Source organism: Octopus bimaculoides, chromosome 2, assembly GCF_001194135.2.
Source record: "Octopus bimaculoides isolate UCB-OBI-ISO-001 chromosome 2, ASM119413v2, whole genome shotgun sequence".
Classification (NCBI taxonomy): domain Eukaryota; kingdom Metazoa; phylum Mollusca; class Cephalopoda; order Octopoda; family Octopodidae; genus Octopus; species Octopus bimaculoides.
In genome coordinates this window covers 38695554-38715223 of record NC_068982.1, presented here as the reverse complement: position 1 = coordinate 38715223, position 19670 = coordinate 38695554, and the positions used below count along the sequence as shown (strand labels likewise).

At 36.6% G+C, this 19670-nt stretch overlaps 1 protein-coding gene across 1 annotated transcript in view; it reads right to left on the bottom strand.

Annotated features, from left to right (window-relative positions):
* Positions 1-8328, bottom strand: part of LOC106875779 (uncharacterized) — a 10048-nt gene extending 1720 nt beyond the window's left edge. Inside the window, exon 1 of the mRNA XM_014924040.2 lies at positions 7634-8328. Coding sequence (XP_014779526.2) covers positions 7634-7981 — 348 coding nt within the window. The 5' untranslated portion in view covers positions 7982-8328. The remainder of the gene's footprint in view (positions 1-7633) is intronic.
* Between the last annotated feature and the right edge of the window lie 11342 nt (positions 8329-19670).

The window sequence follows — 19670 nt, the reverse complement described above, 5'->3', positions numbered from 1 at the left end:
TATATATATATATATATATATATATATATATATATATACACACACACACACACACACACACACACACACATATATTTGTATGTATTCATATCTGACCCCTATCATGGCTTGACAATTGGTGTTGGTTTGTTTACATCTCCATAACTTGGTGATTTGGCAAAAAAAAAAAGAAGCCAATAGAATAAGCACCAAGCTTAAAAATAAATACTGAGGTCAATTTCTTTGACTGAAACCCTTCAAGGTGGAGCTCCACAGACTGAAACAAGTAAAAGATAAATGACATAAATTGCTGTGTAGTCCTACAGCATGGCACCTAGGGCAGGTGTGGCATACTACAGCTCTAAAGTGAATGAATTTGGTGCAGAGAAAGAGAAAAAAAGCCTAACCTAGATATATTTATGTGTGTGTAAAACAAACATCATTGTCGTACAAGTGGTGTCATTCATTTTGCAATCCTCCATGAAGACATGTCTAGCTATTTGCACTGGTTGTGTTCAAGGGATTAGGTGAAATAGGTTACATCAAAATGAGAGTTGTTGACAGGAAGAGTAGAAATTCTACTTTAGCAAATTTCATCTGAACCATGCTATGGAAGCATGGAAAAAAACTGACATTAAAAATGATGACGATCATCATCATTATGATGTGTGTGTGTGTGTGTGTGTGTGTGTGTGTGTGTGTGTGTGTGTGTGTGTGTGTGTGTGTATGTGTGTATGAGTGAGTGAGAGAGAGAGAGAGAGAGAGTCTTCATATGCTACCACTTGTTAATTGGTACTCACTTGTTTATGCAACCCCTCCAAAAATTTTTAAAAATCAGTGGTCAGCAAGAAACTAATACTAGACTTAAATATAAGTACTGGGGTTATTCTGATTGACTAAACCCTTCGGGTCAGTGCTTTGGCCTGACCACAGTCCAGTGACTGGATAAAGCAAAAGAATAACAGAAAGGAACCTGATGATCTCTTGTGGTTGAGTGTCTAAATTTACTTAAAACCAGCATATGAACCACAATATAAACTAGTGTTTATCATATCATCATACCCTCTGAACTGCTCCCTGAGCCACTTGATATTCATCCCCACTTCTTACCATAACTCCCCACCTCAACATCTATTTACATTTACTGTCAATTACCCAGCTCCTGTTCACTACTGACAACCTTCATCCCCTATTTACTTCTGAGCACTTACACCCATGATTTCTATCCATTACTTACTCTCACTCTTCCCTTCACTCTTTTAGCCTTTACTCATCTTTCCTGGTTCTTCTATCACCACTCTCTCTATCTTATTCAGTTTTTTTGGCCGTGCTACCTTGAAAGTCTGTTCAGGTTTATTATTACTGTCCTCTTTATCTCTCTTTCAGGCACCCTGCATCTGCCCATATACAATGTGAAGTAACCCTGAATTACCACTCTCTGAATCTCTCTCTCACAACCCAAGGCTCTGACTATTACTCTAACACTTTCCCTTCTATTACTACCTTCCCTACTAACACTGTCTGTCAATGTCTCCACAAAAACCTTATAGTAAAACTAAATTTGTTCATCTCATCATCATCTTCTCAACACCTTCTCTTCCAGCTGTTCTTCTGAATCAAAAGTTAGGTGCACAAGAGGCTGTGCAAGTCTGATCAAGACTACATAGGCACATTAGACAACAAAAACAAGGCACATGTTACCAAGACATACTTTCTCATGAGTCATGGCTGGTTGTACTTTTTAAAGAATCATATATAGTATATATAAATATATTCAGGGCTGTCTTAACAGCATTATAGGACCCTGGGCAAATCAATGCCCAGTCCTATAGTATTTATTTACTGACAGTAGATCACAGCATACATAAATTAGAAATTGGGCCCCTAAACCCATGAGGTCCCTGGGCAGCTGCCTAGTGCGCTTATACCTTAAGATAGCACTGAATATACTTAGATACACCTTTTTAGGAAGTATTCAAGTACTGGTGTTGGAAAGCACCTAAAACATTCCTCTCTACATAAATATGTAGTCAGCCTACTGCATGCAATACCTCCACTCATCTGGAGTCTACTATATTGTCTTGTCTGTACATGGCCACTTGTAGGAGAGGAGACATTATATAGTTACACAACAGGCTAAAAACAGCTGCAATATTAAACCCTGTAAACAATGTCCTATCATTATCATTTAAAATCCATTTTCCATGCTGGCATGGTTTGGACATTTTGACAAGACCCAGTAAACTGCAAGGCAGTACTGAGTTCCAGTGTCAGCTTTGGCTGGATGTCCTTCCTAATGCTAACCATTTAACAGTGTGTACTGGGTGCTTTATTTGCTCTTCTGGCACTCGTGAAATTGTCAAGTAACTTGAAAGACAAGAAAAAGAATAAGGAGAAAGGAAAAAGCTCTCACAATGAAGTGTTGGGAGTGGGAGTATTTTGGCTGTAGTGGGATGGCTTTATGCCAAGTGACAAAAGGCTAGAGTATGATAGAGGAACAAACATAGGTGTCTTGTTATAAAGGAGATACATGGTTTCCAGTGATTGTATGGGGTGGGGGTTGGAAAAGAGATAAAGGTGGTACTGGTGGAGTGCTAGAGTGAACTCCCAAGGTACAGGAAAGTGAGCATAAGAGAGAACACAGGCAGAGGGTCAGAAGAAGGGAGAATGTGTGAGGGTAAAATAACAAATGGTTAAAAATAAGGAGTTAAAACACATTGGATGATGTAGTTCTAAATTACTCCATGCCAGAGGGGATACATTATATGAGGTCCTAAATTGATTATGTTTAAAAAAAGATTTATAAAAAAGACAGAATGGTAATGGATGGAATGCATTTGATTACAGATCTGATTAACCTGGTGCTAAGCAATGATGACTTATTACAATATAGAAAGAACAGAGTGATTGCAGTAGATTTTAACTCACAATCTATCAGCAGAAGTATTATGAATATGGATGTCTGCATGCTTTGGAAAGTAAAGTGATGTGACATTTCCAGGCTGTTCTTTCATCTGAGACAGGGAGACGAAAATTGTTTTTATTGGTTTGCAAATTATTTCCTCCCTCTCTTTCTCTCTCTCTCTCAGATAAAGAGATAGCAACAAACATCAGATTTTGCTTTTTCTATGCCATACAAATAGAATTGCTGAATCGGGGTACAAGCTGTGGATAACTGAATTGGGGTACAAGCTGTGGATAACTGAATTGGGGTACAAGCTGTGGATAACACTATTTTTCAGGGCTTTGTACTAGTATTATCATCATTGTTTTAACATTCACTTTTTCATGCTTGCATAGGTTAGACAGAATTCTTGAAGCAGATTTTCTATGGCCAGATGCCCTTCCAAGTAAGGTGATATTTCCAATTAAGGTAATATTACCTCATTAACAGGCCTATTTTTCAAGGATGCCTGGAAATGAATAATGTTGAGAATATGCAGATGATGCTCGTTTACAATCATCACAATGTTAAGACAAGAGTACACACAAACACACACATGCATAGACAGAAACTAAAAAAATTCTGTCATATGTGTGTGTCTGCGTTTGTGTCTTTACATTCTGAGTTCAAATTCTGCTGAGGTCAACTTTGCCTTTCATCCCTTGGGGGTTGATAAAATAAGCACCAGTTGAGCACTGATGTAGATGTAGTCAACTTAACTCCACCCCCAAAATTGCTGGCCTTGTGCCAAAATAAAATGTTTAAAATTAATTTAGCCAACTTACTTTTTTAAAATTTCAATCTAAAATATCATGTTAAATTAAATTAAATCAGTGGTTCTCAACTATTTTTTGTCTATGGACCCCTCTGATTCCTACTTTAATGGGGTGAACCCTCATAGCCATTCAATGTTTAAAAAAAAAGCCTATTGCATTTTTATCATTAATTGTTATAAGGAATTGTATAAAAAAATAATTGCTAAACTATTTTGTGTACTGTAGAAGCATAACCAATTTATTGCACATACATTTTAACAAGAAAATTTTATATGGACCACCAAGGGCCATATGGACCCCAGTTGAGAACCTCTGAACTAAATAAATTGGAACCAACTTATAGGCAATCCTTAGATATAACTTTTAACATTTTCTTGAAAATTTTTTAATCAGGGCTACTTGCAAACATCTAAAAATTGTGTGTTACATTTTATGGAACTCATCTGACAACTCTGCCAAGCAAACTTATCCATATTCAGGAATTGCAAATCACAATAATTTGCATAATTTTTTTCACCACAGACCACAACCAGTTTAATGGATTCTGGGGTGGGGTCATTTTCTTTTTTCTAGTTATTATGAGCTGGTTTGTCCAATAGCTTATCACTTAACAGTGACCTTTTGATATAAAGTATATTTAAATGGCCAACTGAAAGAAAATGTTTTTATCTGCTGAAAATAATGAAACCCTCATGAAAACCAGCAATAAAAGGTAATTGAAATCATGAAATGTACACAAATATACCATTGTAGGTACATGAAGTGACATGAAAAATAAATATTGAGCAATAAACGGAACTTTCCAAAATCTTTTCTCAATATACATCTACAAGAGATCAGCTGATCAGCTGGCATCATGTGCACAAAGATAATGTATTTACAATATTTATCTATTGGATTTGACGTTACTAATCTACCTAATCAATTTCTTTCAGTCTCTGGATTGTAACCAAACATTTTTACTAATAATTCATTAAAGAATTATTCAGAATTTGGCAAAACATCAAGTACCTCTCATTTTCATTTTATTGTCAGACATTTTGTATATCTATATCAAAAGATCACCCATGACTAACCCATCATTTTGTATAGTTATATCAAATAATCACTAACGAATATCCATTTTGAAGCCTAACAAGCTGAGTCATTTTTCCCTTTGACAGGAGAGCAGTCCCTTACAAGTTTTAACAAGTTTGAGCATAATATGATTTCAGTTGAAAACTGCAGGCTTACATAACTATCATTTCCCTAACAGCAATAAGCTTAATCTCTCCATGGAACCTATTTCACGACTATATGTATTGAAGCATTGAAAGTCAAGTGTCCTAACCAGCACCACACTAGCATCAAAATGTAAACCTTTAATTCTTTAGCCAGCTTACTGAAGGTGGACACTACTGCACATGATTTATGAGTTCAAATCTTGCAGATATTTTTATATGTTTCTGAGCAGAACATTTTGTTCTATATGTCTTCAGATCATTTAACTGTTAAAAATATCTCAGATCATCTGCTAATGTTATTATTTTACAGTGGTTTCTTTTTTATGAGAAGATTTATCTTTTCTGTTTGATACCATGAAACTTGGGCTAAGTATAGGCTTTCAAGTCACTGTCAACATCCAGTGTCCAGGTATTATTTACCTGCATATAGATTTGAACAGAAATCAGTTTATCTTCCAATATGAATCTTTGTTTAATATGCTACATTTGAAGTTGTTATTTGTTAATTTATTAATGGTGAGGAAATTTGATAAAGCATATCAAAGCTGCATATCAGTTATCAAATTCAGTAGAATCCTCAGCTGTAAAGATTTTATCTGATTAACTAAAAGACAAACCTAGATGAAGGAGTTAAGAAAGTAGCTAATTAATATAACCCTTCAGATGACACTTGGTGACAGTAATTAAACTAAATGATATCTGCATATAACAATAAAGAAAATGCTAAAAGCTAGAAGTTAATGAGAATTAGAAGTGACAGGTATGATATGGAGAATATACATGAAAGGCTCTATTTAAATCACAAAATATTTCTTTTCTTCAGAGCAGAACAAGCTATTATATATTTTCTTTTGTATTCATTTAAATCTTGCTAAATTTTACAGGCCACTACAAGTTTATTTTCATTCTAGTATGTAAAATAAAATCAATGATTAGACATAGTGTAGAACAAGAATCTACAAATGATTCATTGATGAACAGGGACGACTGATATTGAGTGTGGACCGTTTAAATTTATCCAACTTATATCTGATAGAAAAAAAAATTTATGAAATAAAAAATTACTTGATACAATTTTATAAAGTTTCATGTTAGGAAGGCCATTCACCTATATATGATTTGTAATGTAGCAAGTTCTGCTTGCATGATAGAAAATATAAATAAAATAATGAGTGTGACAGAAATAAAGCAACGATAACGATATGACAAAAATTAACATTTTTTTACCTTTATCTTAAAACTTAAACCTGAAATTTTATCAACTGCAACTTTTATTTCCTTTCCATTATTTCCATAATGAAAAAGGAACAATAAAACAGTTTTAGTCATTTTAAAAGAAGTGTACTTATCCTATTACTTTATTTATTAACTTTATTCTCAGAATTTAGTCTTCTCCAACTAGAAAAAAAAATTAGATACGATAAGTGAAACGTTCATTGCTTTTTAAGTCCTTTGGCTCACATCCTAACACGCACCACCCCTAACTACACCGCAGCGACTGATGCTATGATTCGAATAAAGCAGATTGTTCTACTATTACATGTTGAACGGAGATAGAGTAACAGAAACAGAAGAGAAACGATCATAAGATAAAAATGGATAGTCCAGCCAGTTTTTCATGGAGCTGGAGCATAGCCTATTGATTAATCGTCTACAGCAGATTTTCGCAGCGTGCGGTGGGGTGTATGGGATGGAATTTTCCGGCATTTGACACGTTAACTAGAAGAAATTGTGTTCCTCGTGATTACATCTTCTTCTTCCACCCCACCCGAAATATAAAGATAATATTGATTTCTGGCATAAACACAAGACCTCGGATAGTTAAGGAGAGCAGAAATGACATGTTGTAGCATTCATGCATTTCTCACTAGCAATCGGAATAGACGGCAAGAACTAATAGAGGCTGGCAGAAAGCTAGATATAAGGATAAAGTGAAGAAAGAAGGTACAAGATTATTATCATCTCAAAAGTGAAAGAATTAATAAAAACAAAACACAGAATGAATGAATGAATAACTGAGTGAAAGAATAAACGGTGCCTTAACAATATGAATATCAAATAATTTATGATGAATGGATTCATACAAAAAATGATGCACTTTTACACATACACACAGGGATGACATTTCAACTGAGTTTACTCGATTGTTGATAAAACATCGGAAAGCAATAAACTAATGCATAAAGGTTTATATAAATTTCGCATGACAACTACAGCCAAACATACCCTGTAGACATACTCTCTTTATAAACACACATTGTAAAATATCTTTTAGGGATATACATTGAAAAAATCTCAAAAGATAACTAATGATTTTTAAAAATAATAAATGTCCAAGACTTCACGCTAAATTTTTTTTATATTGCCATCATTGTATTGCCAATATCACATGTTTATCCTAATGACAATTCGATTAATACGTTTAATATCGTGTCGTAGCATAGGTCCAGTTCAGCCTTTATTCAGCAAACCTAAGATCAAAGGCGCTCTAGCCGTGACCATCCCGTCATTTATCCACATAGTTTACCCTAAAACTACATTACTCAGTTTACTACCGTGCTTGCTTTTTTTTATTTTTAATCTTATCCGTTCACGCAACAATGATCTGTTTAAAATGTTACAAACTTCAATTAGGATTTTGGATATAAGAAGAGCACGAGATTCTGCGACGTTCAAGCCGTTCTTAGAAAAATATATTATAAATAACATACCTTCAGCTCCCTAACAGGTTGACTAGGGGACAAGTTCTTTAAACTGCTTCTACTTGTTATGATATCGTCTTTCTCTTCTTTGTTATCTTGGCCGTCAGCAGAAGATAAAGGGTCCTTCTCATGCACTGACAACAATTGGACTCCATCGTAATGATCGGGTTTCATTTCATTTTTTCTATCGGCGACAGCGAACACAACCGGTAAATTTTGTTGTTGCTGTTGCTGATGTTGGTGATGATGGTGATGATGATGATGACGGGCAGTAAGTGACCGTTTAAAGCTTTCGGCCATCACCACACTCGCTGACCAAATTGTCATTAAAAGACACAGTTGTTGTATATGTTGCATCCTTTTCTCTGTTGCTTCAGTAATAACAATAAGAGGTGGAATAAATTCAATTACGATTTCGTCCGTAAGAATTTCCGAACTAAACTAAATCACAACAGGTTGGTTTTTCCGATTCAAAATCAACAAACGCGACAGAATGCAGGTTGCGAGTTTGACTTCAGCTTTAATGATAATGCCAAGCAGCCAAAGACTGCATTAGAAGTTTGTCATCCACTACCATTCAGCTCTGAACGTGAGTGACCATGTAGCGTATTTAGTATGAGAAGCGATGACTATAGTAGTTTGGGGGTGTATTATTGAGTGTGCGTGCATGTGTGTACGTTGTGTATGTGTGTTAGCTTACGTGTATATATGCACAGGCACGGTTTTATTTAATAATACAACCTACCCCTCCTTTAATAACCTGAGAGGCGAACTAGTCTTCTTAGGTGGAAATTTTTTTAATGTAACATGTTTGATAGATGCACTCTGAATCTTTCAGTTTAAAATTAGGGAAATTATCAAATATCCTTTTTTCCCCTTCTCTTAATTTTATTTTATTTGCACATAAAAAAAAATCTAATTCAACCTCGTATGCAAGCTTACCTTTTGTTCATTCAATGAACTCTTCCATTGTTGGGGCTTTTTCGAGAATAATTTTCAACGATTTTCTTCATTTATTTCTACTCTAGATAGCAGGTGGTGGGAATTATCCATCACGAGGATTTAAACAAGTTTTCAACATTGTATGTCATTAATTAAAATTAATATTGATTTTATTTTATTTAGCATATGACCAAAAATTTCAAGAGAGATTGTAGTCATTTGAATTGAAATCTTAGTATAATTAATCTATCACCTTGGGAATTGAACTCAGTGCATAGCTACCTACTGCAAAAGTATTTTGTTCCACACCCCTTCTAAATCTACCTATATGATATATAGTATCTAAGGTGAAATTGTTTGATATTTGAGATATACAAATTACCTCAATTTAAAACGTTTTTGAATTGTTTTGTATTAGAATTTTGAAATATAAGATATTGAAAGTATCTTCAAAACAATATAGATCATTAAAAAAATATATAGATCACTTTATAAAACTTTTATAAATTTCTAGTGGTTAACTTGCATGCGAGAAATATCAGTTAAATCTTCTTCTAACAAAGCCTCTCCGCCTTTGAAAAGTAATACATTCGATAAGGTAGATTGGGGTACTTAGTGCTTAGAAAATAATAATAACAATAACAAAAAGGGCGGGTTGATCATGGCTGGCAAGTTTTTAATCATATATCTACTAAATCGGGTATGGTCCAAGGCGAAAAAAGAACATATATGTGCGTGTGTATTTAAAACGAATTAGTTCCTCAAACTTAAAGCTTTTGTGCATTCCAAAGGACTTTCAGCCTAACCTGAGGTGGCGGGATATTGCGATTACGATGTTAAACTATACAGACAAGTGTTGTCAGCTGGGCCCGGTTGAGATATACGCGGAGCGACGAAACCGTTCTGCACGCACTTGTTTAGTCGAATAGGCTGCTGTTGCATGTAAGATGGATCGGGCTTATCAGCCGAGTTCACATCGAAGATCGTTCGCTGCCTTCTGCGTGTGAAGGATGGGCATTTTTTCTGTCTAGTAGCTTATACAGCAATGGTCTCTAGCAGACGCGACTAAAGGAAAAATTTGGAATGCTGTCTCTTCGTCAATCTTTGATCGACTTGGAGAGAAAGGTTAGGACGGAGAGGGAAGTGCTGCACTCCAGTAAATTCGTCGAAAGATTGTTGCTATTTAGCCTAGGGTAGACCTCTGATTAAAGACATTCCAGCCGTGGTCACCTCATCTTTTCAGAAGTATATTTTAAACGGCATTTTCCTTTTTTTTTTTAATTAAGATGGTGGGAAGTGTATGATTTGAGGGAGATTTTGCTGCTATTTCATACAGTCGGAGGACCCAATGGTAGTTCTCTCATAGCGAATGACCCTAATGAATGGGCCTAATTTGAGCATGCACCTCTAGACTGGGAAAATGACTGCTAGGAGGTAGGCACTTACCCTTAGTAGTTTGGACAATATTAAACATGGGGGATTTCCTGATTGGAACTGAGTGGGAGTCCTCTTTGAATACCCTATCATATATGTGTAGTAACCATTCCATATAATGTCCCCTCATCCCACACCATTGTAATAATTAAAGAAATTATTGTTGTTGCTGTTGTTGTTGTTGTTAAGGCTGTTGTTGTTTGTTGCTGTTGTTAAGAATTGTTAGCATGCTGGACAAAATGCTTAGCAGCATTTCGTCCATCTTTACATTCTGCATCTGAGTTCAAATTCCCCCGAGGTCAACTTTGTCTGTCATCCTCTCAAGTTCAATGAAATAAGTACCAGTTGAGCACCAGCTCAATGTAACTGACTAGACAAAAATTTCAGGCCTGTGCCTTCACTAAAAAGGATGATGATGATGATGATGATTATTATTATTATTAGTAGTAGTAGTAGTATCATTATTATTAGGTGGCAAGCTAGCAGAATCGTTAGCACACTGGGCAAAATGCATAGTGGCATTTCATCTGTCTCTACATTCTGAGTTCAAATGCCACCAGGGTTGACACTTGTTTCCCCCCCCCCCTATTAGATACGAGTAGCACACAGCTAGAGCCCTTGAAATTACCCCCAAATGTAAGGCTTCTCTATCACTGGGAGTCTAAATGACTGACCCTTTTCTTCTAAGTCAGAAAATATTTCATCTCTCAACAATTACTGACACTGTACACAGTTCAGGTGAAGCTTGCAATGCAGTACTGCTCCCATATCTGGTACAGTGCTGCTACACACACACACACACACACACACACTCACACGCTCACACACAGCCAGCAATACTGCGTCAGAGAAAGCCACTCAACTATCGGTATGGATTCAGCAACAGTCACAATCCAGCCTCCAACTCACAAGTACGCTGTCTCCCTGCCTCTCTGGTGGTGGTCATTGTTGTCATCCTCTTCATGGTAGTCATGGTCATGATCATATTCCTGTTAGTGGCATCTGGTGGTGTTGGTGGTGGCAGCAGTAATAGTGGTACAATGATGATGATGATGATAATGTACTTGCTTGCTCTTACAGAATTCTATAGCCAATTCATGGCATCATTCACTTTGCAACATTTACATCACATACCTAAACCAGAACAGACATCTCTCTTGGCTGAATGTTCCTCTGATTTCTATACTTCCCCAGTTTATTTACACTTCATTTTTCCTCTAAGTTAGAAATGAGCATTCATCGTGTTCCTATTCAATTGCATCAAATTACCTACATACATATAACCCAGCTCTCTCCCTCACAATCAGTCAACAACCTTCTTTTCTGTAAGATTAGTAATTCTTTAAATTTATTACATTCCCATCTAACTAGTCTTTATCCTATCACTAATTTTTATCCCCCTTATCCATGCGCTAACCATATCACTTCATAAACCTTATCTAATATTTCCTTTCTGAGGTACAAAGGAACAGAAAAGAACTCTTTGCTGTGTATTCAGAATTAAATATGTTTATAAAAGTTTCAAAGTTCATAAAATATATACAAGGTGCATTCCAGAAGTTTTCAAACTTTTGCAGGAGAGATATTTATTAGTTTCAAAGAAGTACAAAACTCTAATCTCCTTCAAAGTAGGAACCTCTGGCTTCAATGCACATTGTACTGCCAGAGCCACTTCGTGAAAGTTCCATAGAAATCCTCCAGAGTGAAGGTGTCCAAGACCCTTGTCACAGTCCCCCTCATCTTCATAGCAACTGCCTCTGAGGTTCTCCTTCAGCTTGAGGAGCAACCGAATGTCACAGGGAGCAATGTCTAAACTGTAGGGAGGATGAGGGACAGTTTTGATGCCCTTCTCTGTCAAGCAGTTGGCTACCAAAATGCTTATCGTCGACCACCCTGGGGACAAGCTTTGCACAAATTTTACACATGTTCAGATTTTTATGAATCATTCTGTATACAGTTGCCACACTAACTTCAAATTGCATGTTTATTGTCTTTATAGACATACAACAGTCTTCATCTAGAAAATTGCGAATTTTCTCAACCAGAGCTGATTTTCTGACATTCCTTTCCCTCCCACAGCTCTCATCATCTCTCTACCATCTTTGAACCTTTTGTAACAACAGAAAACAGATGCTCAGCTCATATAAGTTGATCCATAAGTGATTTGGAGCATTTCATAAGTTTTTCCCAGTTTAACATTGTCTTCATGTCCCTGACTGCATTTTGCAAACTAGTCAGCTCGGTCAAGCAGTGTTTAGTGGGGTGTGTTCAAAGTATTGTTGTATCCTTCAGTCTGGAATAACAAAAGTTGACAGGCCAGCTAAATATCAAATGCATTAGTAGATGTATGCCAGAGACACAATTATGTAAGTAATGAGCATGTTCTGTGAATGGATAATACATGCTGAATGTTAAAAGTCAAAGAGTTAATAGGGGAAGCTGGTCATTGCAAAAAGAGAGAGAGAAAAAGAGAAAGAGTTTTGAAGAAAAGGTTATGTCTGACTCAAGTATTTTTGGAGCTATAAATTTGATGACACAGGATCAAGACCAACTAGTATCTTGAAACATGTCCTATTCTTGCTAGTTGAAAAAGTTCTTTAAACCAATGATGGTGATGATGGTGGGGTAAGCATACTCAACATTATTCAAAAAATTTTTAAGGCAGTGAGCTGACAGAATCGTTTGCATGCTGGGCAAAATTACTCAGAAGTATTTTGTCCACCTTTATGCTCTGAATTCAAATTCTGCTGTGCTCCATTTTGTCTTTTATCCTTTCAGGGTCGATAAAATAAGTACCAGTTGAGTATTGAGGTCAATATAGTCAACTTAACCCTCCCCCAAAATTGCTGGCCTTGTGCCAAAATTTGAAACCATTTTTATTTGAAATTTCTTTAAGGCAATGACCTTGCAGAATTGGTAGCACACTGAGCAAAATGCTTAGCAGCATTTCTTTTTGTTCTAAGTTCAAACTCCACCAAAGTCGACTTTCATCCTTTCAGAGTCAATAAAATAAGTACCAGTTGAGCACTGATGTCGATGTAATCAACTTACCCTCTTCCACAAAATTACTGGCCTTGTGCCAAAACTTGAAACCAATATCATTTGAAATTGTAAGGTGGTGAGCTAGAAGAATCATTAATGCATTGGACAAAATGCTTTGCAGCATTTCCTATGACTCAAATCTTCAGTTCAAATCTCACTAAAGTTAGATTTGCCTTTCCTCCTTTCAGGGTCAATAAATTAAAAAGTACCAGTCAAGTACTGGGTCAATGTAATTAATAATCCCACTTGCCCCAAAATTGCTAGCCTTGTGCCAAAAATTGAATAATCAAACTTTGAACAACATTCAGATTTGAATAATATTCAAACTTTCGTTATGGAATTGAACCAAGAATTTATGTATATAACTTATATCAAGCCTAAAGTATTATTATTATCATCATTTCTTAAGAATTTTTATCAATACTTGCATTAATTGATCTGCCACATTGCTTATCTCAGATAGGGATTTCATCTGTAACTCTTGACTTTGTGCCAAGCTGGAATGTGCAGTGAAGCTATTTTCCAATATGTTGAAGTATGATTTTCTGTAATACTTTCACTCACAACACATTTTATATATATATACTAGCAGAGATACCTAGCATCGCTTGGGATTAAAATGGTATAGTTTTTTTTATTGTTTTACTTGTTTCACTCATGTGACTGTGGACATGCTGGAGCACCACCTTTAGCAGAAAATATCGACCCCAGGATTATTCTTTGTAAGCCTTGTACTTATTCTATCAGAGTGTTTTCCCAAACGGCTAAGTTACACAGCAACATCCATAGTCAGGTGATGGTGGAGGTACAAACATAGACACACACACACACACACATATATATACATACATATATATATATATACATACATATTTGTATATATATGTAAATATACATATATATTTATATATATATGTATATATACATGTATATATACATATATATGTGTGTATATACATATATATATATATATATATATATATATATATATATATATATATATATATATATATATATATATATATATATATATATATATGTATGTATGTATGTATGAATGTATGTATGTATGTATGATGGCTGTCCACTCATGACCGAGGAAGACCATTGCTGTCCTTCTGGAACATTGTGCGCTCTAGGACTAACTTAGTCCTGTTGGTGCCTAATGAGCCCTGTTCTTGACAAGCATATATGACTGCATACCAAGCTTTCTCCATTTACTACACCAACAGTGCACTTTCGAGAAGCACGCTTAAGTTCTTTATGGCAGAATACGTGCTCTCAAAAGTCTTGACCCCCACCTCCTTAACCTGCTTCCTCCATCTGTAGCGATGACAGGCATTGCTCTCCCAGTCAGTGTCCTGCATATCACAGGCCTTTAATGTGGATTTGATACAATCCTTAAATCACAGCCTTGGTTTCTGCTGAGATCCCTTTCCATTCACAAGTTCCCCCATATAGGATTTGCTTAGGGATCCTGCTATCCTTCATTCAGCCATAGAAACTGTTAGAAATGTCATGTATGGATGTGTTGATCCATGATGCACCTAATAGAGTTGGTGGTAACCTCAAATAAAATCTGACTCACAGTTCTATATTTAAGAGATGAGGAATTATGTACATTATTTACAATTGACAGATATTTGTCCTCATCTTGTTTGTTGTTAACACAACATTTTGGCTGATATACCCTCCAGCCTTCATCAAGTGTCTTGGGGAAATTTCGAACCTGGATTCTCATTCCGAAGGTATTTTTCGATATTGTTATTATTATTGTTATTATTGACCCGTAAATAGCACCATTAGAGTGTAATCGTTACTAGCATTGCCTTCTAGCACTTGTGCTGGTGGCACGTTATAAAATCATTCGAGCGAGGTTGTTGCCATTGCCGCTGGACTGGCTCCCATGCAGGTGACACATAAAAAAACACCTTTTGAGTGTGGCCGTTGCCAGTACTGTGTGACTGGCCCTCATTCCGTGGCCCTCGTGCCGGTGGCACATAAAAGCACCCACTACACTCTCGGAGTGGTTGGCGTTAGGAAGGGCATCAAGCTGTAGAAACTCTGCTGAGTCAGATTGGAGCCTGGTGCAGCCTTCTGGCTTGCCAGTCCTCAGTCAAATCGTCCAACCCATGCTAGCATGGAAAGCAGACGTTAAACGATGATGATGATGATGATGATTATTATTACCAGGCAGTGACCTGAATAATAATCATAATAATAATAATAATAACAACAACATCGAAAAATACCTTAGGAATGAAAACCCAGGTTCAAAATTTCGCCAAGACACCTGATGAAAGCTGGAGGATATATCAGCTGAAATGTGTTAACAACAAACAAGATGAAGACAAATATCCATCAATTGTAAATAATGTAAATAATGTAAAATCTGACTTGTGCAGTAAACATCAATTCAAGCCCTGTTAGTGTATAGAAATGCAGACACAAGGATGCATTCATTTTTACCAGTATTTGTTATTTGATATGTAGCCAAATATATTAAATTTTAACTTTGCAAATGATCATAAAGGAAGAAACTACATAATTTGTTAGGTAATTTTGAATTTGCATTGGTTATTGTAATTACAGCATGTCATCAACATCTTTAGTCCATTTCCCCTAGTTGAGCAAGTCATCATTCATTACAGTCTGCACCTTCTTGTACACATAGCAACAGAGAAAACTGTCCAATTTCATTGCTTGGCTTTTCTTTTATTGAGAGCTGGCTGGATTTTATCTTTATCGTGATACTGGCTCTGAAAAGGCTGTCTCAGAGCTGCTGACCTCTAAGACCTGTAGCCTGCAATGCATCTTGTAGACTTCATATCTCATTTTTATGTTCCGTGTGTGTGTGTGTGTGTGTGTGTGTGTGTGTGTGTGTGTGTGTGTGTGTGTGTGTGTGTGTGTGTGTGTGTGTGCGCGCGCGCGCGCACGAGCACGTGCGTTTTCGTGTGTGTGTATCTGATTATAGCATTAAACTGCATCCAATGGTGAGGCTCCAGTTCTAGAGTTGTAGTAAGTGTGGCACCATCCCTTAATTACCATTACTCCCAGGTCTGTTCTGACCAGGTCCCATCTACAGGTTAAATAGATTTCATAGAGGTAGAGGAGGCTCTCGTTATTTTTGACAAAGCCATAGGGGAAGGTAGCTCTTCTCAGAGAAAGATACATTGACATAAAATTTGCTGTGAAAATAGTACCGGTCATCTTGCAATGCTTGTTGCTGGAACCTACCATGGGAACCGAGAGAGCAGCAGAAGTGTTGTACCATCTTTTGTCACATAAATCCAATGATGTACAGATGTCTCACTATTCATTAATGAAAGTAAATCAAGACAATTAGGCTGAATGTGAGAGAGCTATCATATGACAGTAGCCAGTGCCCCCTGACTGGCTCCTGTTCCAGTGGCACTTAAAATGTATCATGCGAACATGGTTGATTCCAGTGTCCCCTGACTGGCTCCCATGCTGGTGGCATGTAAAAAGCACTATCTAAATGTGTTCAATGCCAGACCTGCTTGACTGGCTCCTGTGCCGGTGGCACGTAAAAAGTACTCACTACACTCTCGGAGTGGTTAGTGTTAGGAAGGGCATCCAGCTGTAGAAACATTGCCAGATCAGATTGGAGCCTAGTGCAGTCACATGCTCTCCAGACCTCAGTCAAACCGTCCAACCCATGCCGGCATGGAAAATGTACGTTAAACGATGATGATGATGTTTGTGTGTCTGTGTTTGTCTCCCCATCCACCATCACTTGACAATCGATGTTGGTGTGTCTGCGTCCCCATAACTTAGAGGTCCGGTAAAAGTGACTGATAGAATATGTACTAGGCTTACAAAGAATAAGTCCTGGGGTCGATTTGTTTGACTAAAGGCAGTGCTCCAGCATGGCCACAGTCAAATGACGGAAACAAGTAAAAGAATAAAAGAATGTATGTGTGTGTGTGTGTATGTGTGAGTATCTATGCTTACATGTGTGTATGTGTTTCTGTTTATATATATATATACATATACATACATACATATATATATATATATTTATACATATATGAAGGCTGTTCATTAAAGATTTCCCCTGACCCACTTCCAGTTATTGCAGGAATCAGAACTTCTAAAAGTATAATTGTACATGTTTCTATATGTCACATTGTAAATTGGAGCTTTCCACTAGTATTCATTTGTCTTTTATGGCTGCTGGAGAGAGGAACTTTCTAGGTGCAATCCCAAGTTTATTTGTGACCGAAAGGTGTCTTTATCCTTTTATTAACAAATATATGCTAAGATATGCCAGATTAAAAAGAACCATTAATAGAAAACTATAAACAGAAAGAGGAAAGCTACGAAATAAATAAACTGGAGTAAAAAGATTTCATGCTCGCAAATATAATAATAAAAGATTAAAGGTGACTTATGTAACCTATATTCATGTACCAACCCATTAGATCATTACCACCACTACAACCGATGATGATGATGATGATGAATACGACGACAACAAAGAAGTGAGTACCTGCGCGCGTGTATGTTTTTGTTCATAGGTGTGTTTGTGACATAAATCATTGTATAATTGTTATTACAAAAATCTTTGGAAAGTGTAACGTATACGTTAATATATTTATATTTATAACAGTATATGCGATTATAATATTTAAACAGTTTAATATTTTTCAGAGAGTTACGGGAAGAAAGGCTAAAAGATACTCTCTCAAGTAAATCGAAATAACGTACAAGGGTATAAAGGGGAATAACTCTTTGACTTCAACAAGGGAAATGACTCTGGATACATTTTTGTAAAATTCTATAGTGAAAAAAACTGGAGCGAATTAGGGAAACTCGAGAAAGAGCAACTAAATCTCCCTTCCCTAGAACACACAGTAATGTCTTTAAAAAGATGTTTAATAGATGAAATAATCTTTGCTGTACCGTGTCTGGAAAAGACATCTTAGTCACGGTAAGATAGCTTTTGATCAGGTCCACCTGATGACAGTCTCAGAAATGAACAATAAGTAAAACAACTTTAAATGTTTTCAAGAGTTTTAAAAGTAGATAAAAGGAACGTATCAACAGTTAGTTAATTCAGTACATTGTCCTTTGAACCCACACACACACACACACACACACACACAGTATTCTTTGCTTCTTTTATTTTTTTTTTAGTCATGTATATAAAAGCAATTTAACATTAAACTGAAGGATTATGCATCACTTTTTCGAAAAGTACATGTTTATTAACATTTGCAGGGTAAAAGCTGAGTGACTTTGAAGTTTCGGCTTGCACGCTGTCAACTGTCAACCTTTTCCTTATAAATGTCGTGCGTGTGTCTGTCAGTGGGGGCGTCCTGGATGCGACTTTAAACTGCATCAGGTAGTGGGTCCGTAGTAGTTATAGGATTTTGTGGGGTATGGAACCACCACTTAGTCACTATTATCCCCGGGTCTACTCTAACCCGAAGTTGTAGCACTTGCCAGCTATATGTTAATTAGCATGGTATGGAATTGTCTCTGGAAGAAGTCACTTATAGACAACCTAACGGATTCAAGGCAGATGAAGGCCTTCAACTCTTTAGCTGATCATCTAAGAGAAGATAACTCCATACAAGTCCAGATAACTACTGGGCGTGTGGCACTTGTTGCATCAGATCAATACAAGTTTGAAAGAGGAGAGAGTGAGGCTGGCTCTGCACAAACCATGCCCACTATAATAACACACATCGTATAAATTATTCAGCAAACGAAAACCAACGGCATCACACTATCGTCATAAGTCTTAGTGACGATAGAGAGACAGAGGAAGCGTCGGATATGAAGAGGGAAGTTTTCAGCTTTGCCCTTGCACACAAGTGGCCATAGGCTGATGGTCATTTTCCACTGGTCCGAAGCAGATGTGGATTTCGTATTCTCCTAAGTTGACAGATCAGATCTCGTTAGCTGCAGAACTGCTCTCCCCAAGCCGGGTGCAGAGAATTGAAAGTGAAATCTGAATAAAGCTTGCTTCAGCTTAACTTGCCAAGCCACCTTTCCTGGTTGGTAATCCAATGATACGGTCGAAAAAACAAGGAAATCTATGAATCTAGACACAAATAAAAAAAAAAAAAAAAAAAAAAAAGAAAAAGAGAAAAAAAAATTAGAATTCGGTCCAGGGAATGTCAGTACACCGCTGAATAGTGAAAACAGACCAGATTGTGCAGAACTGTTGTAATAGCCAGAACACTGAGCAGATACATCATCAGCATAGCTGCACTGAGTGAAGCAAAATTTGAAGAGAAGAGTTAGTTAGGGAAGGTCAGTGCGGGTTATGCAGTCATCTGGATTGGTAAGTCGAAAGAGGTGCCCAGATAAGCCCAGATAATAGTACATAACATAAAAGTACACGCTGTTGTAAACTCTGAGCGGAGCGTCATGTTCTACGTGAAAAATTCTACCAGAATTCGAAATTTCAAACAGTTTAGTTTTAAAAAATTAATTTAAAAATCTGTGATTGAGATGGAATAGAACCCCCACACGGCAGGAAAGACTAACATTTTAGTCGCCGCTTCCACCAGTCTTGGCCATGAAACTGTTTTGTAGTTTTGTCTAACCCTATTTCATTTCCAATTTGATTTAATATTTTAATTTTAATTTCTAC